At 38.1% G+C, this 24,727-nt stretch overlaps 2 protein-coding genes and 1 long non-coding RNA gene across 12 annotated transcripts in view; 1 reads left to right on the top strand and 2 right to left on the bottom strand.

Moving 5' to 3' along the window:
• Window positions 1-13,255, top strand: part of LOC121858537 (dynamin-binding protein-like) — a 28,060-nt gene extending 14,805 nt beyond the window's left edge. The window contains exons 4-16 of the mRNA XM_042355027.1: window positions 1,023-1,193; window positions 3,633-3,754; window positions 4,449-4,585; window positions 5,500-5,630; window positions 5,933-6,160; window positions 7,311-7,472; window positions 7,795-7,974; window positions 8,612-8,791; window positions 9,079-9,225; window positions 10,583-10,705; window positions 11,392-11,563; window positions 11,834-12,285; window positions 12,677-13,255. Of these exons, the coding sequence (XP_042210961.1) occupies window positions 1,023-1,193; window positions 3,633-3,754; window positions 4,449-4,585; window positions 5,500-5,630; window positions 5,933-6,160; window positions 7,311-7,472; window positions 7,795-7,974; window positions 8,612-8,791; window positions 9,079-9,225; window positions 10,583-10,705; window positions 11,392-11,563; window positions 11,834-12,285; window positions 12,677-12,943 (2,472 nt within the window). The 3' untranslated portion in view covers window positions 12,944-13,255. The remainder of the gene's footprint in view (window positions 1-1,022; window positions 1,194-3,632; window positions 3,755-4,448; window positions 4,586-5,499; window positions 5,631-5,932; window positions 6,161-7,310; window positions 7,473-7,794; window positions 7,975-8,611; window positions 8,792-9,078; window positions 9,226-10,582; window positions 10,706-11,391; window positions 11,564-11,833; window positions 12,286-12,676) is intronic.
• Window positions 1,049-17,235, bottom strand: LOC121858538. Of its 7 annotated transcripts, none has more exons than XR_006087468.1 (5): window positions 16,830-17,231; window positions 7,787-7,965; window positions 5,503-5,663; window positions 3,578-3,735; window positions 1,049-1,184 (listed from the first exon to the last, which is right to left on the bottom strand). It is a non-coding gene; the product is annotated as an uncharacterized LOC121858538 (long non-coding RNA). The 7 variants fall into 7 exon arrangements; XR_006087465.1 differs by having other exon boundaries at window positions 5,511-5,663; XR_006087467.1 differs by lacking the exon at window positions 3,578-3,735 and adding an exon at window positions 5,948-6,177 and having other exon boundaries at window positions 1,050-1,184; window positions 5,511-5,663; window positions 16,830-17,235.
• Window positions 17,236-19,637: 2,402 nt separating this feature from the next.
• Window positions 19,638-24,727, bottom strand: part of LOC121858535 (excitatory amino acid transporter 3-like) — an 81,485-nt gene continuing 76,395 nt past the window's right edge. For all 4 annotated transcript variants that reach the window (XM_042355024.1, XM_042355022.1, XM_042355023.1 and 1 more), the window contains 3 exons: window positions 24,396-24,590; window positions 23,869-24,003; window positions 19,638-22,950 (listed from right to left, as the gene is read on the bottom strand). In XM_042355024.1, the coding sequence (XP_042210958.1) occupies window positions 22,782-22,950; window positions 23,869-24,003; window positions 24,396-24,590 (499 nt within the window). In that variant the 3' untranslated portion in view covers window positions 19,638-22,781. The remainder of the gene's footprint in view (window positions 22,951-23,868; window positions 24,004-24,395; window positions 24,591-24,727) is intronic.

Genomic DNA, 24,727 nt, shown 5'->3' with positions numbered 1-24,727 from the left:
TACAGTGCAGTACAATACAGTACAGTGCAGTGTAATACAGTACAGTGCAGCACAGTGCAATACAGTACAGTACAGTACAGTGCAGTACAGTGCAGTGCAGTACAGTGCAGTGCAGTACACTACAGCACAGCACAGCACAGTACAGAACAGTGCAGTGCAGCACAGTACAGTACAGTGCAGAACAGTACAGTATTGAAGAGTACAGTAGAGTACAGTACAGTATATATGATATAGTTTTATGCACAATCGAGTATGTTTAAGTACTGCCATCAGCTTCATTAGTGTCGGTTCCATTGGTTTACATAGTAAATACCTGTATCTGTAGTCAAAATTTTTAAGAAAATTTATATAAAGGTGATTTAAAACTAATGGGCACAGCCTAATTGATTTTTTTAATTGTTCTAATTACAGTATCTTCAATTATTTCAAATCTTATAAATTAACAATAATTATTCAAATTTTTAAATTGTAAACACAGATCATTAATCAGCACGTAAAGTGCTGCAGTGCCTTTGTATGAAATTTGAAAAAAAAAAATCCATGGTATGACCCCCAGTGCCAAAATGCAAGGTACAGTAATTGATGTCAGTTTTATATACTGTACAGTACAATATAGCTATATTTTTATTATTATTTTTCTCTTTTTTTTAAAAGGGATTAAATAGCACAAATCAAGAGTGAGAAACGATATATATGTTGCGTTGTCAAAATAAGAGAAACAATTGAGACCCTGCAATTGTGTGTAAAGGAAGCAGATAGTCAGATCAGCAACCTGGGACTTGGTCACAATTTTTGTTATGCCATATGGCAGCAGGGTCTACCATTAGACAATACATTATGCCTCCAATATCTACCCGGGCAGTAGTACCTTCCTGTCTGGTAGCTGCCTACTCTCATAAATATTACCATCAGGTCCATGCCACCATCAATTTACTTTTTGCCTTACCTCCCAGCCCAAAACAAAATAATTCATCTCATTAACATTTAGCTTCATTTATTTAACTCAGAAAAATTCCCTGCAGGTGCTGGACATGAACAAGCGGCTGTTGAACAAGCTGGAACAAGAACAGCAGCATAGTGATGAAGACATGTTGATTGGGTGGGTGTTCCTGCAGTTCAAGTCAGAGCTGTGTCAGGTCTATAAGGTGTACTGCTCCACTTACAGTGTTGAGGTCCTCCCTCTACTGAAAAAGGTAAATAACAGTGAATTACCATTTTAGTTTACTGAATTCAGTTTTAGTTATGATAACCTGTAACTCCTTATAATGTCACCTGGCCAGATCAGTGTACCTACGAGGCTACTTGAGGTATCACACATTTCATTATTTACAGTTTTAATCAAAATCTCTTATTTTGCTAAAGCTCACAAGTATATGTTTCTTTTTTTTATTCAATGGGAGACTTGGGGGAAGTGATAATCCACAACTATGACATGCTCCCTTAAAGCTAAGATGAAAAATATAAGAATTGATAATAAGGAAGAAGTCCAAGTGTAGGAAAATCAAGATAATTTATGAGAGAATTAATTGGATAAGTAAAGGCTATAAGCTAATTGAACACAGAAAAAACTTGTTTCTGAATTTTAATGAGGAGGAACAAAGACTGATGCATACCTTTGTTCTGTTAGTCCATAGACTATATTGATAGAACACACAGGACAAGCAGAAGCCTAAAAAGTTAGTCGAGGAGTGACCAGACTATTGGGACCAACACTGAACAGTCCTGTAGATGAGTTACCGAGTAGTACCATCAAAGTAAAACTAAAATAAGACAAGGGAAAATATGCTGATGGGTCAGGGTTTAAAGGCTGCAAATGAGCAAGCTTTTATTGAGTCTAATAGCTTCGAATTAGAGGTGGACTGTGATATAAAATATCAGAAGACGATTCTCAAGTGTACAATATTTTTGTTTAAGCTCCGGATTTATCAAACTGGAGCATAATGAAACAAATCTGAAATTAAGATAATACAGGTAGGACCTCGTTAAACTGGGAAGCTTGCAACCAGACAGGGTCCAGAATAGCGAAAATTACGATCTATCAAAGCCGAGGATAAAAAAAGGCAAAACAATGCATAAAATGTACTATTGCTGGTACCAATACAACTAACAATAACATAAATTTAGCCCACACTTACTGAACCTCTTTATGACAAAGTATTAGTGCAATGGCAAGTTTACTGTGATACAGAAATAAGTAGATTAGCAGAAAAAGCAATGAGAAAATTGTATATTATAGGCCTACTGATACATGTACCTGTAAAACATTATCATCCAGAATCATCAAAACTGCTGGACTATCGGATCCCGGATTAACGAGGTCCAACCTGTATGTTAAAAGATTTGGGACTATCACTTGGCTAAGGCAGATAACAAAGGCAGATAACAAAGTGAAAGCTTCAGCCCTTCATTTACAACACCAATATAATTCTTATCTTTACAGGGAATGTGAAGCATACAATACAGGGTGGCTAGCTATACCAGTCTACCCAACATGATTTGCTGCTTATATGTACATTTATTGGCCTCTCACTATTGTTTACTTGGTTCAGTTCCCTAAATAGATGTGAGAAGGAGATGTTTGTGGTACAAGCAGTAATGCTGTATCTCTCACCACCTTGTCGATGGTTTGAGTCCTATTTGGCCCAGACACGTGTGAGAAGGGTGTTATCCAGTGTGACCCTACCAAACATCTCAAGTTTCCCAGACTCCGGTTTCCTCCTGTACTAAAACTGGATAGACCAACCGCCTGAATGGCTAGTAACCGGATAAGCGGTGAAAAGATAAATAATTCTTGTGTGACACAGAAAATGAAGGTCATAACCAAGAATAGAGTGAATGTCTAGCACGCTGATAAGTGGTGGAAAAGAGCAATTAAAAAAGGGTTAAAAAACCTAGTTAATCATCCTAGCTAATAAAAACAAACTAATCATTCTAGGCTAACAGAAATACAATTCAGTATTGTACTCTAAAAGTTAATAGCAACAGGTTAATCATTCCAGCTAATAAAAGTAATGTAATCATCCTAAAGATAATAACAGAAAGTTAACAAAAAAAAAAATCCAAATTCAACTTCCAAAGTAAAATTTTTCACAATACTGTTTCTCATATTTCTATTAAAAGTAACACTAATATGGCTTATCTTATCTTAGTCTGGTGCTTGATAACACCCTCCCTTACTGTGTCATTAAACGATCATATAAGACCCTTATGATTTATGGTACAATTCAATGATATGCCCAGATAAGGTTAATGTTACAGCTTTGAACCAAAGTTTTTTTTTAATCTGTCAATGATTAAAACCTAATCAAACATACTAACCTAACCAGAGTTAATCTCACTTAACTTGACTTATCCTAACCTACCTAACATAACCTAACCTATCATATCTCTGAATCTAACCTAACTCCTTTAACTCAAGTATCTGCCTGCAATATTAGTATCCAATTCAGGTTCGGGACAAGAAAGAACATGGCCCAATTAGTGAAAGAAACTGCAGGAGAATGAATGAACAGGAAAGCAGGTGTTTGAAGCAGTTACCAAAGCATGCGAGTGTTTTTCATTATTTTTAGTTAGTTACCAAGCTGATAACAAAGAGCCTAGTGATGAGACAACTGTTGTTCTTGGTCCGTTAGTATGAGGAGTCAGAGGTAGCAGAGGTGGAGCTGGCGTGGATAGCTGGGGAGCTTAAGAGTCACTCCAAACATCTCCTCTCCCTCAACACTGTCCTCATCAAGCCTGTACAGCGCATCCTCAAGTGAGTCACAACCCCTTGTGTAGGCAGGAAGGATGGGAGGGAGAGAGGGAGAGAGGGAGAGAGGGAGAGAGGGAGAGAGGGAGAGAGAGAGAGGGAGGGAGGAGGGAGGAGGAGGGAGGGAGGGAGGGAGGGAGGGAAGAACACTTATAAGGGATGGTGGAAAGTGATGGGAGAAACGGGGGATGAAGGTAAAAGCTGGAAAAAGAAGAGAAGAGGGAGAAGGGTGGGATAAAGATGATAAGAGGGCAAAATATTATCTATCTTTTGTGGCTTCTCGATTTGGTGGAAGCTGGGGGAGAAGACAGTATCTCACACGCATGCACGCATGCACACACACACACTCACACACACACACACACACATGGGACATATGGGCAGACTAACACGAGACACCTCACCACATTTTATCTAAACTGGCATAATCTACTTTCAACATTTGACTTTTCACTTCAGCCCAAAATGTCAAATGAAGGTAAAATTATATAGAAGTACAGTAATATAACTTCCTTGCTCTGCCACTGTCTAAATTCTTAAATAACAGTACTGTACTGTACTGTACTGTACATTAGTAAAGAGAGTTCTGTCTAAAACACTTAGCATCCTAAAGGAGCATTGCCTTCCTCCTCTTTTATTATATAACTTGGTCTTATTGACAGTTAAAATACCTTTGTGTCATTCTAATTACTGTTCACAGGTACCATCTGTACCTGAAGGAGTTGGTGCATGATACCGTCACTACACACCAGGACTACCTCGACCTACAGATGGCCCTGTACTGCCTCCAAGCAGATGCCAAGGAGTTGAATGAATATACCCGTGGCCTAGGCCTTGGTAAGTACATCTAATTACCCAGCCATAAATATTCAGTCCCAATACTGTAAGTTACAATTTATTCTAAAGATACAGAAGTTAAATTCCTGAAAGAGTTCATGTAATGAAACCGAATCAAGCACACCGCCCTGCCCATAGCCTATCTTTCACATGGCTCAGGTAAACTTTGCGAGGCTGGACAAATAATTTAAAACTGGGAATGGCACCAACTTCTCCCACCGAGTTCGGTGGAAATTGGTAACAACATTTATCTAATTCTCTATTATAATTGTGTTTCAATCAGGGGATAGAGGTAATTTAATTTCATTTGTTTGGACTTCTAGTGAAGGCAGTACACAGCCTATATAATGTTTAGCACAATTCCTAAATGACAACCCCAACCTTATCTTCACTATTATAATGTACAATTTCTCTAATCCAACCTAACCTGTTTGTACTGTCAAGCAACGTGTGAGCCACATTTTAAACTGTCTTCAGTAAACATGCACATGGACCTTTGTCCTTATGGTTTTAAGACTAGCATATATAATACAGTAAAAGTTAACACATGCACATCTGGTGTACACCCCAGTTTCTGTTTTATATGAAACTATTAAAAAATTTTAATATTATTTTCTTTGCTAGGTAGTAGGTCAGCTGCCTTGAATGGGCCTAAATCCGGTGTCTGCTTACTTAAAAACACAAATACAGTATTTTCTCACATCTCACAATGATATAGCATTGCCAAGTTGATATACCACAACCCTTGTCGTGAGAACCCACTCACTGAGTCATCTGTCTATCAATTTGACGTCATTTCCACCTAAGAGGGGTGGAGTGCAGCCCTTTATTTCTGCCTTCAATACAAAGTATGCATTTTATATTTATGTACTCTTGAAAAAAATCATGCATCAATTATGTGTGGCATGTTACAGTACACAAGTACCGGAGTGATGTCGACGACTCCCTCCATGGCAAGATACGACGCGTCAACCTTCATTCAATCGCCAAGAAGTCTGCGAGGATGTCTACCATACTCTCCCAGAAGCTGGGTATCATCGGTCAGGTATGAGATGGTGGGAAAGTGGAGTGGTTGAACCTGAGGGTTGGTGATAAATACATAGAGGAGGACACAGTGTTGTCACTATGTAAATAATTCACTCACAGATTATCAAAAGTTTAAATATCCTGTCAGTTGATATTAAGATTAAATAATGGATATTAATATACAAAATGATTGATAAGGTCAATCAATAAATACCTCAGCCCAGTCAGTGAACATTGCAATCTAATCCATAACATTAAATGTTAAATGCTTCATATGCAATTTTTTTATTTAAAAACTGCTTCCTTCCCTCACCCTATAAGACCACAAACACAAACTTTGACAAGATGGTAACGAAGTTTCGAAGTGTTCAATGGGCTGCTGGGGCGCTAGTAACCCATACAGAATCACTGCTGGAGGCGGTACGCACCAGACACACGGCCGAATTGATCATCTCCGAGAGCCTGGCCGACCTCCTACCACCAGCACTCCATATCCAAGTCATCAGGGAAGTCACTTTAGACTCCTGCAATAGGATCCTCCAAATGTTTGTAGGTACTCCCACGTTCTTGAATTTCATAGTCAGTATTATCATACCTGCACTTTGCTACCCAGAGCACAGCATATGCACTGTACTAGCCATAATAATGACTAAATTACCAGGCAAAATCATAACAGTACACCAGAGTAAATTCCATCAAGTAAAAATTACCCTGGATGAAATCCCTTAACAAATTAAGTGGATAAAATCTAACCAAAAGTTTCTTGAAGACACAACACAATGTTAGAGTAAGTGGGCTTTTGTTCTGTAATGCTCATCACATATTTGGAGACTTTCATCTCAAAGTAGTATCCACACCTCGTCACTTGATTATCTACTGAACAACTCTGGAAACACTGACACATGAACAAACTAATGAAGTACAGTACAGTACTGTATACAGTTGAATGACTAATGTAACATGATGTGTTTTTACTTTATTTACTTTATTTATTTATACTTATTTAGTTTTCCTGCTCATTCTCTAATTAGATGACTCATATTCTCTTCATTCTTCCTTTTCTTTTATCTATGTTATACTTTCATCTTATTTCTTTCTTTACATTAATATCATTTAGTTACGTGTACTCGTCCATCTATTACTGGGAACACTTTGTTGTTAACACATTAGTTAGGGGAAATTTAATGAGATATTTACATTTCTTAAATTAATCAAACAAAAGAAATATGAGGTTATATGTCTTATCCCTATTTCTAACTAAATACAGTACCGGTACAGTGTGGGTGGGGAGCTTCACTTTATACCCGTACCATTAAAGAGAAATTTCACTTATATAGCTTACTATGCCCATAACTGCTGTTTTCACCCATAACATTCCCCAACCACACCACACCACACACCAAGCTAAATTGACTGTACATAAGTAACATTTCTTATAGCTGTGAGGAGTTTTTTCTGAGTGTCCAATGTGGGCATAATCAGTCACTTCTATAGGGGTGGAGCTAGGTCATGGTGTAGCATCTGGTCCCCTTTGAGAAGGTGACAAATGGTTACAAATTGGGGCAATTGTACCTTAACAGGCAGTTGTAAACACACAGGATCCCATCAACTTTCAAGTTTCCTTCATTAACAGCTGGCTATCGTGTATGTGGGCATGCATGTATGGGTGTCCCTTTTATTACACTGAAATCACCATCAGGACTGTGAGGTACAGCAGCGAGTGTTACAGCCGGCAGCACAGGTAGTTATGTTGTGCAAGGCTCCCTCACGACTTATCCAGAAGCGACACAACAAGAAACTTGACTACGATGCTGCCCAGGCCAAAGAACAGCTGGACAGGGACATTAACACCGCTGCCTCCGTGAGTCATTTGTGTACTGTACTGGCATGGCTCTAGTTGTTCATATGAATTAAAACAATAATGACTACTGTATCAGTCTTAATACTGTATATGTTTATCATAAGCATGAGCCGTCAGTGTACTAGTATTATTAAAGTTTGATAAAGACACATAGTTCATGTGTGTAAAACAGCAGAACTTTCATTGCTCATCAATCAATATTCCCTGTGAGTTGTTAATTATCTTACAAGAGAGTAAGGGTGAATTAATATCTCACTGATAGTAAGTCATGTAAATTAGTATTCCCAAAAGTGAGAAATAAAAGTTACATTTACCTGTTCAGGAAGATGAGGATATGGAGGTGAAGGGAGCCTACATGTCCCTCAATAGCCTGCTGACTGCGGAGTTACCAGTCCTCACCCAACATGCTGCAGAGATGCTCACACTGGCCATCCGCTCCCTAGCTGCCTCCCGCCTCTACCTCCAAGGCCACCTGGCCAAGGTTTACCTGAAACTGGCACAGGTGAATTTTAATTTGGTCTTCTTCAAGGATCTGTTGTCCACAATTTGATATCTGTATAATTACTTGCCCAAATGACATCTCAATAATTTTAATTACTGTTCTTTTCTAATCCTAATTTCTTTTCTAATGCTAATTATTTGCTACCTATGGTTTTTCAAGGTACTGTAGGTAATTAAGATTATTGAGATGTCACTTGGTCAGAAATTATACAGATATTAATTTGCAGATAACAGATCCTTAACTGATGTCAAGCAACCTCAGCCATACAAATCTTAGGTTAGTTCCTCCTGCAGCTTCAAGATATAGCATCTCAGATCTTTTTACTCAGAAAGGCAAAATTCTTGTCAGTTTTTTTTTATCTAGTGGGAAGCCGTGTCAATTGTTATTTGTAACGTGTTTCTCATGTGTCCTTAACCTAGTCCAATAAACCATTAATAAAAATTTTCAGGCTTTTGTTATAATGTTATTACTGTGCTTCAACAACAAAGGTCTTTTAGCATGTAACAAGGTTAGTAATACGTTAGGCCTTCCTTGTCAGTTTCACTTTAGGAGCCCTGACTGAAGATGCGACTATATCCATATCTTGACCCTTCACACCATGATCCTAACTGATGCCTTGACACCCTCCTTTCCCCAGGTGCCACTACTAGAGTACATTGACCCAATGGAGGCACAGGAGAGGGCGCAGCAGCAGGTGGAACAACTTCGTCGACTCCTGCCTCATGACTACCAGAAGAAGTACATGGCGAAGGAACACATCCTCACCAAAACAACTGACACCTTGACACTGAAGACAGAGAAAGTTACTAAACTCACTGTAATTGCCACTTTATTTATGTTTAACGCTTTAGTGGACAGGGGCTCCCCTCAGCAGAATAAAATCACCTGGCATTAGTCAGAAAAAAATACCTAAGTGATACTTTGCCCTTTAAAGGGTTAAAACTAACAAATAAAATATTTTAGTGATTGTTTCCTTATATATCGGAATCTAATACAGAATATAAAAATCATAAGACTATTATCGACATATTTACAGCAACAGAAAGAGAATCCCATCAGCCTTTACATCCTAATATAGTGACTTCCTTCTCTGTCCACCTGCAGAAGCCAAAGTTGTCTCCACATATGTCCAGGGCAAATACACCCCTGCAGCTGAGTCTCAGTTCCCCAGGACAGTATTGTAGCAATACCATAGCCACTCTTCCCAAAGGGCGCAGGAGTGATCCAACAGGCACCAAGGGCACTCTCAAGGTACTGTACAGGAAGGCTCTGCTGCCTACTTTTGTAATTATGAGCAAAATCTCACCATATAACTTCTTTGGACAAAATATTAACACTAAAGAAATAAAGTGGACAAAATCATACCATCTTCCTGAGGTAATTATCTTCATCACTCAGGATGTGTCATCTTTTGACGATTTAAGTAATTGAACTTGCTCATTTGACTTTCAAATGCTTAACATTTTGTCCTTTAAAAATCCCATCTTCTATTTAATTTTTTATAAATTAAACATTGTACAGTATGTCCAATAGTGGATAAATATTTTTAAAAGGCATGGTTGTAAACATAATAAACCTTTCTAATGCTCCAACATGGAACTGTTGATAAATTATAATAATAACTACACATAATTGTAATGAGTGGATAAAATTATATCGGCCCATAGTTTCCAATATCATACTTTACAGTTATACAGTGACCCCTCGTTTAACGAACGCCTCGGTCTTCAATTCGGTTAACGAACAAAAATTCGGTTAACGAATTTCTTACGAACCGACCTCAACATGTTTTCGCTTGCACTGACCAGGCAACCAGCTTTAGTGTCAGTCCGCCAATACATTAATCGGTTCTAGGGCTTAAATTCCTTACTATTTTAGTAAATATCAAGAAGTTTATACTATTCAATAATTTTAAAAGTTTAATATTCAATTTTTTAGTCATTTTAACAATTATTGAACATAATTGAAGGTAAAGTGACTAGTTTAATGCGTGGCATCCAGCCTCTTAACACAGCAAACAGGCGTTAGTCTCTCTCTGTTTTCACTGGAGGTAACATCTTGCTTGAGACTCTCTTCAACTTAACGCTTTTTTTCTGTATTTCCAAGCAAATTATTGGTCATTTTGAAATATATTTTACATATTGACAATATATAATGCGGTGCAGTGTTGATTTAAAGAAAATAATCTTGAATTACACCAAGAGAGCTAAAATTTTATGGGTGAAATGGCGCCATGGGATGACTTCTCTTCCACCCCAATGCCTTCTCTTCTTCCTTCTCCTCCACCCCCATTCTAAATCCCATCATCATCATCATCATCATCCAGGAGCCTTCTACATACACACCTCAAAGTAAGTGAACCTTTCTACCATTTTTGTTGAATTTAGGAAATTTTCGGTGAGCTGGAACCAATTACCCAAAAACCCATTGAAACAATGGTTTCGGTTAACGAACGACCTTCTGGAACGGATTGAGTTCGTTAACCGAGGGGTCACTGTAGCTGTTATAACAAATTTGATGAGATTTTGTCCTAAAATTATTCATATCACAGATAAAAACATCTTTTGTATATATCTCAAGTCCTTTAATAATTTCTGGGCTCTTGTAGGTGTCCAAAGAACCAAGGAGAGGTAGTCTGCCGGGAGGATACATCAAGAGTGTTGCTGATGCTCTGCGCGGCTCACCTCACACACCGGCCCACACATCACCCACACACGCTCCACAAATCAAGGTAAACCCCATCTCTATTTTTCCTTATTTTTCTCAAAAACACATGATACAAGATTATCTCATTCTACATACAATTATTCTATCTAATGCCCTAACATCATATACAGTAAATGATCTTGCTCCAAACAGTAAATTTTTTATTATTATAAGACAAATAAGTGGTACAGAAGCCTTAGATAGAGTGTACACTCTAGGACTAAAAACGTAGACAGCCATACGGTAACTACACTAGTGGCCTCTGGTAATGAAAATTGATTTTAACTGCAATTGGGGTAATTAATCACATGTGATTTTTAAAGGAGCATTTAATTTAATGTTTATTTTCAAATTTATTAAACTTCTTATATTATTTATATCATATCATAATTTTAACTTTTGATTTTTGTGATTGCCACAGGTAAATGACTTTAGTCCTAGAGTGTAAAGAGTAAAATAAATTACCTTGGCAAGGAGTGATTAACTAACACACACACACACACACACACAAAGCTGCTCATTAATAGATGAAAACTTGTCCCAACTGATATATGTACCTGTATGTACAAAGCTTGACGAAGTGTGGTAATATTGATTTTCATGATATTGGTAATGACAAAAAAAAAATATGGGCTTGGCTACTGCTATATTTGTTTGTTAGGAAATAATTTAAATCACTATACGTACTCTTACATCCTCTGTGTTATACAGATAGAGAGGGATCTCTTAGGCAGCTACCCAGAGGAAAATCTGTACATGGTGACGGAAGAGTATACGGCGGCCAAGAAGGACGAGGTGTCCCTCCTTCAGGGGGCTGTGGTGGCCGTCCTCAAGAAGATGGACCCGATGGGTGACCCCACATGCTGGGTGGTCGACAATGGAGGTGGGTGAGGAAGAGGAGAGTAATGAGAGAACGAGGGGGTGTTGGAGGGGGTGTTGCTTAACTAATGGCTACACACTCAGCATGGAGGAAAATGAAACTTAAATCAGTTGGAATCTGTTGTCTCTTTTTTAGCAGGACCAATAAAAAAATCATGCCTTGTTTAATTCTCTTGACAAAACCTCATACGTTAATCCTTGGACAGTACAGATATACATGAAAATATTGATGATGGAGAAATGATATAATTTAAATAATATCTTATCATTCTAGAGACAGTAGGCCTGGTCAAAGCCTTGTGTCTGAGACAACTAACGAGTGAGAGAGAGTTTACAGCACTGGAACCTGCAGGACTACTCCCCAACACTTCCTCAATCAACACTAACAGCTCAGGGTTCCATCAGCCCCAACTCCAGGCTAAACACTGCCAGCCCCATCCCACCTTTCACTCTCCAGCCCTCAGTCATCAACTTGCCCCTCAAATGGAAGTTTTAAACCCCCATCCCACCCCTGAGTCCCAAATCCTCACCTTCCTCCCTACCTCACAGTCTCAAACTATGGACTCCCACCACCCCTCTCATTTGCCTTTGAAACATAGTCGATATCCAGTGAGTGAACACAACCTGAACACCCTACAGAGTGAAACCCATGAAGCAATAGGACTACACACATTTTATGACTCAGAGGAGCAATGTTCAAACTACAATGCTGAGAGTATTGGTCAGGTAAGTCCATTATGCAAAAGACTTTCATTATTCCAATGACAAATAAGCTTGGGAATTCTATTGGAAAAATTGGCTATCATTATTTCTTTATCAGCCTTTACTGAAAAGAAAATGTCATTCCTAAAATCAAATTTTTTCAAGGTTCTTAAAAGAGTTGGAATAGGGATTATGATATGATCATGCTGATATATTACTCACCCCCATTCACCATGAGATATAACTAACCCAAAAGAACCATACATGATGACAAAACAACTTTACATGACCTGACCACTGACACAATAGAAATTTTTCATCAGAATGAGTAGACAAAAACTCAACAGAAGGCAATAAATAAAAAGGACTAATGAGGGTTGTTGTGTGTAAGTTGTCTGTCTTCATGTGTTCACAGGAGTATGAGGCTTTGTATGACTTCGAGGGAGGTGACGAGACCCAACTTAGCCTCAGTCAGGGTCAACGTGTCCGGGCCATCAACGACGACTTCCCTGACTGGTGGTATGTGAGTGACTCCACTGGCCACGTAGGCTATGTTCCGGCAACCTATCTCCATAACCCGACAGATACCAGCCGAAAAAGCGCTAGTGTACAAAAAACAGCAATAACCCATCAGACATCGACACATAACCTATGCGATCAAACGACTTCAACCAGATTTTAATTAATCTGTCTGTACAGTATACTGTATGCATCTAATCCTGCTAAACATGCTCAACTTTTGCTCAGACTTGTCTGCACAAAGTTTGCATAAACTTAGAACTGTGCTTTTTTTCTCCACACTGTACAGTTATGTTAGCATAAACAGCTTAGTTTTCTCTCAGATTTGAGATTATATTTATTGCAGAGGAAAAGTGGTCTGACAATGGTTTTGCAGAGACACATTTCCTCATGATAATTTATTAGAATAATTATAACTGGAGGATAACGATTAATTTAGCTATCTTCAGATGGACAAATAAAGATATCACTATTGCTTATATTTTTCCATTCTGTCACTGTAGCTATTCTATAATTTTAACTTTTTCAGTGATGGTTAATAAGGTAAACCTTGATGAATTCAGATATGAATTCCTTGGAAGGAACATTTACATAAGTCATTGACATAAAACTTCCATGTCTTTTTAACTTTTACAATACTTCCTAATACAACATGTCCTCGATATATGCTCATTCAGCATGTACGAATTCACTCAGATGCAAGAATCCTATTCCTACCAGGAATCCAATAAATGCGTGCAAAATTCACCCTTATGCGAGTCCACAATTCAAAATACAGTGACCCCTCCGTCAACGAACTCAATCCGTTCCAGAAGGTCGTTCGTTAACCGAAAAGTTCGTTAACCAAAACCATTGTTTCAATGGGTTTTTGGGTAATTGGTTCCAGCTCACCGAAAATTTCCTAAATTCAACAAAAATGGTAGAAAAGTTCACTTACTTTGAGGTGTGTATGTAGAAGGCTCCTGATGATGATGATGATGATGATGGGATTTAGAATGGGGGTGGAGGAGAAGGAAAAAGAGAAGGCATTGGGGTGGAAGAGAAGTCACCCCATGGCGCCATTTCACCCATAAAATTTTAGCTCTCTTGGTGTAATTCAAGATTATTTTCTTTAAATCAACACTGCACTGCATTATATATTGTCAATATGTAAAATATATTTCAAAATGACCAATAATTTGCTTGGAAACACAGAAAAAAAGCGTTTAGTTGAAGAGAGTCTCAAGCAAGATGTTACCTCCAGTGAAAACAGAGAGAGACTAACGCCTGTTTGCTGTGTTAAGAGGCTGGATGCCACGCATTAAACTAGTCACTTTACCTTCAATTATGTTCAATAATTGTTAAAATGACAAAAAAATTGAATATTAAACTTTTAAAATTATTGAATAGTATAAACTTCTTGATATTTACTAAAATAGTAAGGAATTTAAGCCCTAGAACCGATTAATGTATTGGCAGACTGATACTAAAGCTGGTTGCCCGGTCAGTGCAAGCGAAAACATGTTGAGGTCGGTTCGTAAGAACTTCGTTAACCGAATTGAAGATCCTTATGGAAAGCAGTTCGTTAATCGAAATTACGTTAACCGAGGTGTTCGTTAAACGAGGGGTCACTGTATTAAGAATGCAGAAAAAATATCACATTCCCTAATATTGATTCCAACCCTGATGGCTCTGCAGATGTCCCTCCAACACCATCACTCACTATGTAAAACCTCTACCACCACCTCCATCATGTCATCCACCCAAGCTGATGTATAATATCATTTCACAAGTTATCTGTGCTTGTCGAGGATGAAGACCATTTCCAAGAGTTTATCTCTCAACATGGACTAGTTGGCAGGATGTGGAAGTGTTTAAAATGCAGCAGGAAACTGACAGTGAAGAAGAAATACTGTGGTTCAGTGCAGCAACCGATAAATGTAAAATTACACAATGCCGCATCAAGAAAGTTGCTTTCATTCATACCAGGTATCAAAGTAAGTTCTTTCTGCTTAATATGCAGGGAGGTCTGGGGGCAGAGCTCCCTGTTTAGTTAGTTAGATAAGGTTAGGTAGGTTTCATTGGTTAGGTCAGGTTCTGTACATTGTCATTTCCATTTTCGTGTTTATTAACATGTATATAAAATCTTCCAGAAATTTCAGTTCAATTCCATAAGTTATTTTGACTGCTAACTGTGTTCTCCACCTTACCAGTTAATTTTATAATCTAAACTATAAAATGTCACAGTATCGGAAACTTTGGGAGCATCCTAGACACACCGAATGTAGACAAGGTCTACTGAATATTCAACTACAATACAAATGGAAGTAATTATTGGTTATAATGACATTTGTGTCTTTTTACGTGAAAACCTATTTTTCTGGTGTATTTTGGTGTGTTTTCTTCATATATGATCTTCATTTCCATGGGAAATTAGTAGTTTTCAAGGAAATGACAATTTTACATTTTCTCAGTAACTTAAGAGTTCTCATAGAAATGAAGGTCAAATTTGCCAGAGGTTTTATTAAATTCTACTTTTTTCATTATTTACAAAACAGTGACCATCCTAAAAGGTTGAAGGTTAGTTATGATCTTAACAGTATGTAAAAGTTAATAACAAAAGCTACTTCTACGGTTATTGGAAATATGAACGTCAGTAAAACCAATCTTAACCCAAATGAATAGTATACAGTATCTTAGAATAACCAAAACTTATTGTCCAAAAGTACAATAATACTGTACCATAGCTGATGTTCAGTACAAGTTAGTTGTAGAGCAAATCTTGATATTGTTCGTAAAGTTTTATTCTAATGGACCATAACTATTGTTCTAGGTAATACAATAGTTGTTCGATTAAACATTCATTTTTTCCACAGATGTTCTTCGAGTGATAGTAAGTAATAAAACGATATGAAAATTTTTTTATTTTAATTATAAGTATTTTTGTAATTCTTTTTAGTTTTTCTCCACCTATGATCATAAATCTCCTGTAGTGCACAGGTATGAAGGATGAGGCAAATTGCAGGGTAATACCCGAGCGGCTAATGAGCCGATCAGTGGTGAAGAGGATAAAAGTAAAGGTAAAGAAAAGCTGATCATGACACTAAAATGATGTCTTTATATGCGGAGCCCCAGGCTAGGAAGTTAGATAAGGTTAGGTAGGGTCTTTTGGTTGGCTATGTCAGGTTCTACTAGGTTCGCTGCGTAATCGTATCACTTTAATTACTATCACCCAAAGAACATGTGGAAAAAATTAACCAAACCTTGTTTTGGATTAACTTTTATTTGGGTAAGATTTCACTAGTTGCCACCTAAGGAATTTTGACCATTTTATAGCTGCAATTAATAGTTTAGACAATTCTAAGACACTTTTCGTCTCTGACGTTTCTCTCACAAACTACTTAAACCGATCCTCTGGACCCATGGCATACAGTATATAAGTCATGGTTAATATTCATCCATTGGCTGTCTACAGGTTCCCATAATGTTTACCTGAGGTTATACTCCTCCTTACCACCTTCTCCATGTAGGTTAGGTTAGGTAGGTTGGTTGTTTTTTTTTGGGGGGAATGAGAATATACTACAGTATATATATTTTTTTTTGTATTCTTGGCGTGTTTTACTAAAATTTGACCTCAATTTTTGTGCAAATTTGCAGGTCATTTATTTATTTTATTTTTTTGCAAAAACTGCTAATTTGCAAAATAAATAAGTGTCAGATTTGTGTAAAAAAAACCCACGAAAACCGTAAAAAAAAAACAACAAAAAACACCTATTCTCGAACCAAAACCTGAGGACAGCCAAAGGCCTAATATTTACCTAAGTCGTTGACAGTACTGTACTGTATATCGGCAAGTCATTTGCAAAGGAAATGGTAAAATTTTAGTTGTCATTCCTGTACAGCACTTAGACATCCAAACTATGTGACTACCGACAAATGTGAAGGTCTAAATCATTCAAAACACTTAGAGAACACCGGAAAAACATAGTTTGGACATCTTACATAACCTAAATATTATAATCTACGTTAAACACGCGGCATTTAACAAGTTAAATGTCTTGTTAACAAACCCTCTTTAGATGTCCGTCCCAATGTTTGCTTCATTTGGAAAACTTCATCCATAATTCCTGGGTTCTAATATCTTCATTTCTTGAAGCACAAGAGCAGTTGATTTCCATCGTGTGGTATGTAAACTCTAAATGTTTGTAGGTTTATGTAATGATAAAATGATATATATCGTTTGCCACAGCTGGAGTAAAGACTGACACGTCCGTCGAGATTTACTGTTTAAACGGACTGGAGGCGAGGATAATGATCCAGTCCGACACACACGCTTCGCTTCGTTACTTCATCAATCACCTGGAGTCCAGGTGATTGATGAGAATTAATTTTTGTTTATAGTAAACTTTTACTTTTTTCCTCTTCGCCACTGATCGGTTTATGCGGTCGGTCACGTCTCTGTTAGGCACTGTTGACAAGTACTGGGCATGCACTGGCATGCATTAAAGAAAAAGTATTGGTATTTTCTGGTGAAAAGGGGGGTCCGGACCCCCCCCCCCCCTAGATCCGCCCTTACTATACCAGCGGAATTCAGAACAAAACCTTTTTGGGGGATATTAGAAACACAAGTCGATTTTCCAACTTCATTCATATATTGATCTTTTAAATGGTTAGACTATGTTAGGTTAGCGTTAAGAACGACTGGTTTAGAAGTAAAGCAGGTGAAACAAAAATTTGCAGATCAGCACGAGATGTGCTAATTTTTCTGTTCCACTAAAACATTTTATGGGCCAATCACTCGTGGCGCAGCCTCTCTCCGCTCGTTCGACGGTAACTCCATAATTAAAGACGACGAAGGCCTCCTTCAGCGCTCGAAAGAGCACTACCGTTCACTGCTCAATCGAAACACCGACGTGGATGTTCTGACTACCCAACAGGTGCCTCAGCATCCAGAGCTGACCCACCTCAGCTATCCTCCATCCATGGGTGAGGTAGCTACTGCCATCAAACAGATGAAAAATAACAAAGCCTCAGGGCCTGATGGAATCCCAGCCGAGGTGTATAAAGCAGGAGGACCTCTGCTTACCAGCCATCTCCACTCTCTCCTGGAGAATATATAGGAAAAGGAGGAAATCCCTCAAGCTCTTAAAGACGCCTCCATCATCAATATTTATAAGAACAAGGGAGAACAGTCAGACTGTTGCAACTACCGCAGGATCTCGCTGCTGTCCATAGCTGGCAAGATTATCGCCCGTGTCCTCTTAAACAGATTTCTTCCTCCCAGAATCTCAGTGTGGCTTTAGACCTTCACGTGGCACCACTGACATGATCTTTGCTGCCTGTCAAGATACAGGAAAAATGCAGAGAACAGAATCATGGCCTGTACATGGCTTTCATCGACCTAACCAAGGCCTTCGACTCAATCAACAGGGAAGCCTTCTGGTGGACCCTCAGCCGCTTTGGCTGCCCACCAAAATTCATGGCCATTGTGAGACAACTATACGATGGCATGAACGACAGTGTCCTGCACAATGACACCCAATCTGAGTTCTTCCCCATCCAAACAGGGGTTAAACAAGGGTGAGTACTGGCACCAACTTTCTTTTCCATTTTCTTGGCTGCCTTCCTTACTTAGGCCAGCTCAAATTTAGTCAGCGGGGTGGACATCCGGTACTGGATGAAGGGTCTTTTCAACATAAGATGACTCCAGGCAAGAACAAAGGTGTCGGCAGCTTCCATTACTGAACTTCAGTATGCAGACAACCTCACCCTTGTTGCTCATACTGAACGAGACCTACAGGAGATCCTGAACACCTACGCAGAAGCGTAAGCACACTTGAGGTGAATGTACGCAAGACTCAGATTTTCTTTCAGCCTGCCTCTGGTTCAGCCACACCTCCACCATCCATCCAGCTTAATGGTACTACCCTCACTAATGTTACCCGCTTTCGGTATCTTGGCTCTCACCTATCCACCACCGCGGACGTCTTATGAAGAGATTCATTTGTATCAGATGTGCATCTCAAGCCTTTGGCAGACTTCAAAACCTGTAGGGAGCTGAAATTATCTACAAAGTTACACGTATGTTGAGCAGTGGTTCTTCCCACCCTGCTATATGGCAGCGAGACATGGGTCACATATAGGAGGCACCTCAAGGCACTTGAAAACTTTCACCAACGTAGTCTACGTTCCATACTCTGAGTTTGCTGGGAAGACAAGAGAATGAATGCCAGTATTCTTGCTGACACTAACTGTGAAAGCATCAAGGCTACCATTATCCACAAACAACTATGCTGGACTGGCCATGTTACCCGCATGGACGACAGTAGACTGCCAAAGCAGCTACGTTACAGTCACCTAATGAATAGTAAACGTAATGCTGGCGGGCAACTGAAGAGGTATAAGGATAGTCTCAAGACTAACCTGAAAAAGTGTCAAATTGACCCCCTCACATGGGAGACGATTACTCCACACCGTAATGCTTGGAGGAGCACCATTTGAGAAGATGTCAATACTTGCGAGTTAGCCCGACTGCATAATGAGGCAGACAAGCGGCAATGCCGGGAAGACGCTGCCGCCATCTCTCCCGCACTAGATGTAGCCCCCCACATATGCAACTTCTGTGATCAATCCTGCCAGTCCCGTATCGGCCTCTTTAGTCACCTCAGAATTCACCAACCTTGGTGACACCCTTTATAACTCGTATCATTATATCATAGCTGGATGATCATCGTACTCGATTCCGAGTGACAGCAAAGTAGTATTAGTTGTAGTAACCGTCAGGTGAAATAAGTTAGGATACCAAATCTTCAAATAATCCTGACATTTTCTTGAAGTTTAAGAGGAAGAAGATGGAGGTAACTTGAGAAAAACATAACTCCCATTTGTTACATTATAAATTTATTTACTCATACTGTAGTTTGAGCTTAACATACAGCTGATTAGAAAGGAAAAATGTCTCGTTTATAATTTCAAAATGATTTGTGCAAGAATTAATGGGTCTCCAGTACTGGCCCTCAATTTGATTAATGTACAATCTGTCAACTGAAACAAGTGGTCGCCAACGGCCCTTATCCGTCCTAAACACACTATAACATATCACATTTTGGATGATTTACACTCACTATGGAAGATGCTAGTCTGAAAGGTACTTTGGTCCATTATGCTGTACTTACCTGTAATAACTTCTTTTGGCTTATTCAAGACATAACAACCTCATAGAAATTACATTTACAAAAGGTTAAAGACAGAAAAATTACATGAAACAATGTTATGACAGTTGATTTATATCTTAACTCATGTTCAGAGATACATTTATGTCACACATTCAACAGTTTGTACATAAAAAAAAATATTTTTGGTTGACACGGCTGCCCCAGACACGGCATTGCTGAGGCACGTACACAGTTCAGCTCAACAAGTTTACTCTCCATCAACTTGCAAAACGTTCTTGTATTAATCCATATAAGTTTTTTCTCCAACTTTGAAAACCAAGCCACTATAATGCATCAACCAATATACCTAAGTATAGTTTCAGTGCACTAAAACTATTGAATGTATCACAAAATGTTGCCTTTCAGATGGTACATTACTACAAGGTTCATTATCAAACAATTATTTTGAGACCCTCTGAATCATAATAAATATCCAATCTAACATCAGAAAGTGTCTTCTATGACAAGCACAAACATTCCTTAACATTTATTTATTTCGTTTATCTATCATCTATAAAAAAAAACACTACTACTAGATTCTCTCAAGTACAATGATGAAGTAGAATATGATATGAAGAGAGGTAAACCTTACTGCTAAAAATCAGTCACTCTTACCCATACAATAAACCCCTCACTTCACTTAGCACAACTACACAGCAGAATTGTGCAACACTCAGTCTCCAGCTAATGAAGGGGATAAGACAAGAAGGTGTAATATATACTATAATATATACATATTATATATTTTCCTTCCTCTTTTTCAAATACACACGTTTTTGCCCTCAGTGGCTCGTTTGTTTGTGTTTCTACGGTTGTGAGGCATCATGCAATCCAGCAGTCTCGGAACATTAGTGTGGTGGTGGTGGTGTTTATTGTTCCAGACAAGTAAGTACCCCTTTAACCCTCCCTCCACTACATTTTGTGAATTGCTTTTCCCTTCACACTTATAATACTGTACTATTACTAAACACAACACAGCCCTAATGATGTACACTGTCCTCCTTCACCTCAATTACAAAATAACATTTATCCGCTGAATAATTATTTTTTTTTCTTCTAACGAGGGCTGTACCTCTTGACAGATGCAAATTTCCCTACTTCTAGAGAAAAATACTTGTTGCTTCTGTGTACAATAAAAAACTGCAAGATTAAATGCTCACATCAACAAATCATTACAAGTTAAAGATAATAATACTTCAATGACAAGCGAGCCCAAATTTTAGAGGGGTTTCCTGGTTCCTACACTACTTAAAATAATCTCTGAGTTGCATGTTTCATACCTCCTAACATATGTGAATGAATTACCACTAATTTATATGAATCGACAGATCATTTAGTATTACTGATGTGACTGTGGTAACTACCCAACAAAGTGTTATACTGTACGATATACGTAAACTCCACACTTCTCACTGTAAAACAAGAGTGTCTGGTGGTAACTGAAGAGAATATTGCTTGTCTTTCCTATGAAGTTAAAACAACAGTCAAGGACTCTTATGAATGGTTGTGGAAACATATGCTCCCAGGGTTCATGTCCCTTAAATACACATTTGTACATATTCATCGAATATTTACATGGTAGATGATATGTGAAACCAAAGCCATATACCAAGGCAAGTTCTCGACAGTCTATAGTCGTTAATATCATGCTGAAATTTTGGGCTGTACAGTTATTCGGCTTTATTGCTCGGTTTCACACAGCTATGTTAATAGTATCTACACATCTGAAGAAAATGAGGATGAAAGAAGGTTTCTGACATCTTACACAAACACGAGTGGTTGTTGAGGCCCTACGACTTGACAACAAATATATATCTATATACTCTCCAACAAGACAACAACAATTGCAAAACTGCTTCTATACAATACCAAATACTTTTATTTTTTTCTAAGTAATATATTGTCATTTGATGTACAATAAATGCACTTTCTTATATACAACATGTTGTGCATCATTCTCAGCTAATTATTTGATATGATTTTAGTTGCCAGTAAAACAAAGATATAATAAAGTTATCCCCTTCAGGAAGACAACTAAGATAATATATTAACGCTAGGCCAACTTGGTTAATATATCTAACCTTAACAGTATGTAAAAAAAGGATCCAAACGTGTTCACACTTTTTTTTGTGACAACAATTAAAATTAGATGCCATACTAAAAATAATAAAGTTTAAAAAGTGAAATGCATTCTAACTAAAATGCTGCACAACTTACAATAGTCTATAAAATTTAAAACATATTTTTCCTAATAAAATAACAATTCTGTCTTTTCTCTTATACAATAGCTAAAGAGAAGTTTATTGGTATTAACCAATATAATTCTTTTGTTTCTCTTCTAGCACTTAAACAGTATGGAAGTCTCAGACATATAATGTATCAGACACTGTGTGTGTGTGTGTGTGACTGTGTGCCCTCCATAGTAACAATTCTTAACACCTGCTAATAAAAAATCTGAGATTATATATATATATATATATATATATATATATATATATATATATATATATATATATATATATATATATATATATATATATCACCCCCTTGTAAAACACACAAAATTTTACTTGTGGAGGGCATGGAAGATTCTTTCTGAAACCTGCCAACCAACCTTAGGCATTGCACACCTTTTTGGAAGTTGGAACAACCATTCTAAAGAAGAGTTTCATGCTGGGAAGAAGTTAGTTGCGTCCAGCCCTGTGTGGTTGCGTCCCTGGCCGTACCAAGACCCTGAAGGTGTAATGTGGGAGGGCTGGCAGAGCTGGTATACTTTATATCGAGTTGGGAGTTACAGTTCGCCTTTTCTCACATTTTGCTGGACTCGACTGTATCCATAGCTATTTCATTGGAGGGTCGCTCCACATCACCATTAGCATTAATGTTCATTTGCTCCAATTCTTTCTTACTAAGTTCGTACACCAGTCCAGCACCAATACTGTCTCCCAGAACGTTGATCATCGTACGGAATCGGTCACTGAAAAAGAAAAAAAAAATGTTAAGTAACGACGCACTCATTGTACAATAAGAACTAAGATTTAAACATTTCAAAACGACTTCCAGGCACAAAAACCTAGTACAGTACTATATTACATAAAGTACCGATAAACACCAATAGGCACAGTCATCAACGTCAAAGTTCTCAACGGCAGCCAGACAAATACTGTATACATGTTTTTCTGTAAGCAATATCGTACGGAGAAATGTTTCCCAACCAAGAATCTCAGAATTAACTAGATTAAATGTTCGTTTTCCTTTAATTTTGTTATAAATGTATTAACATTATTTTCTCCCATCCGCCAAAATGGGGTCTCGTATTTTTAAATTGAAAATCTGGTAACCCTAAACAAAAGTTTCAACAACCCCAGCCATGTGTAAATTTTCATTCTCCACTCAAAATACTTCTAATGACTAGCTCGTTTAGAAAGACCTTAAATCATTTATCTTTATATTTGTGGTTCTTATCCTGTACCACGGAAAACCACCTCAATGATGCATTCTACCTCCATAACTAGGATTTGCAAAAGGTACCCAGGAAAAGTCACATGTATAAAACAACATGAAGAGTTACATGGAAAAGTGATCAGAAAAAAAATCAAAATTGTGACTAAGAAAAATGCGATAGGTTAGAGACACATTGTTTAATTAGTCCTAATAAGTTAGGTTAGGTTCGTTTTATTCCGGTGACTTTTTTTTCCCCCATCCAGTATTTGATAACACGGTAGCCTGAGACACTAAGCTGGGCCATGTGCTCAACTCCCGGTATTAATCTGGGCACTGTAACACTGTACTCTTTCTTTCTTCTGGGTATTCCAAATTATTGCCCTCCACTCTAATATTCCCATAATAGTCCATCTCTACTATCCATTTTCCATTGCGATATAAGAATACTCACAGCAACCAGTCCACAGCAATGATGAGGGTCATGTCTTCAGCTGGTAGACCAACAACGTCAAGCACCATCACCATGGTGACCAGACCTGCCTGTGGGATACCTGCGGCGCCGATGGCTGCTGCTGTGGCTGTGATGCTGTTGAGAAAAGACAATCTTCAGTCACGACAATAAAACTAAAGGAAATAAAACGAAGAATGTAATGATCATTATAAAAATGGAGGGATACCGAACAAAGGGTTATTTTAATATGATTGCTCTCATAAATTGCACGAGTTGTAAAATATTGTCATTCTGAAAAAAATAAAAGAAAGAAACAATTACGTATAGTGAAACGAAGGCATTGGAACATAATATAAATTAATGAAATAAATTGTGTCTCCTTGTTGGATATTCAGGTGTAAAATTACTAGAAAATAAACGGGATAAGATTGGGGAATGTCTGTCTCTCTCTGACACACACACACACACACACACACACACACACACACACACATGGCTAAGAAATTAGTCTCACAGCATCTTCATACCTGATAGCCACGACCTGGCCAATAGTAAGAGCCATGCCTCTGACTTGTGCGATGAAGATGGCCGCCACAGCTTCGTACAGGGCGGTGCCGTCCATGTTGATAGTGGCGCCGATAGGGATGACAAACCGAGTCACGCGGGGGTCAATTTTGTTTTTTTCCTCAAGGCACTGGAAAGTTACTGGCAGGGTTCCTGAGCTGAGATGTATTTTTTTCAATTAGTGAAACTAATACGGCAATAAAGATCTTTACATCACACTGCTTGATGGGATAAAAAAAAAGCAAGAGGCGGATTCTCAAAAGTAGTATTCTAATTTTCTTGTACATGGTAATGT

The sequence above is a fragment of the Homarus americanus genome, unplaced genomic scaffold, assembly GCF_018991925.1.
Source record: "Homarus americanus isolate GMGI-L3 unplaced genomic scaffold, GMGI_Hamer_2.0 scaffold19066, whole genome shotgun sequence".
Taxonomy (NCBI): Eukaryota; Metazoa; Arthropoda; class Malacostraca; order Decapoda; family Nephropidae; genus Homarus; species Homarus americanus.
Note: the sequence above shows the minus strand (reverse complement) of the source record. Positions and strands in the feature narration are given on the sequence as shown.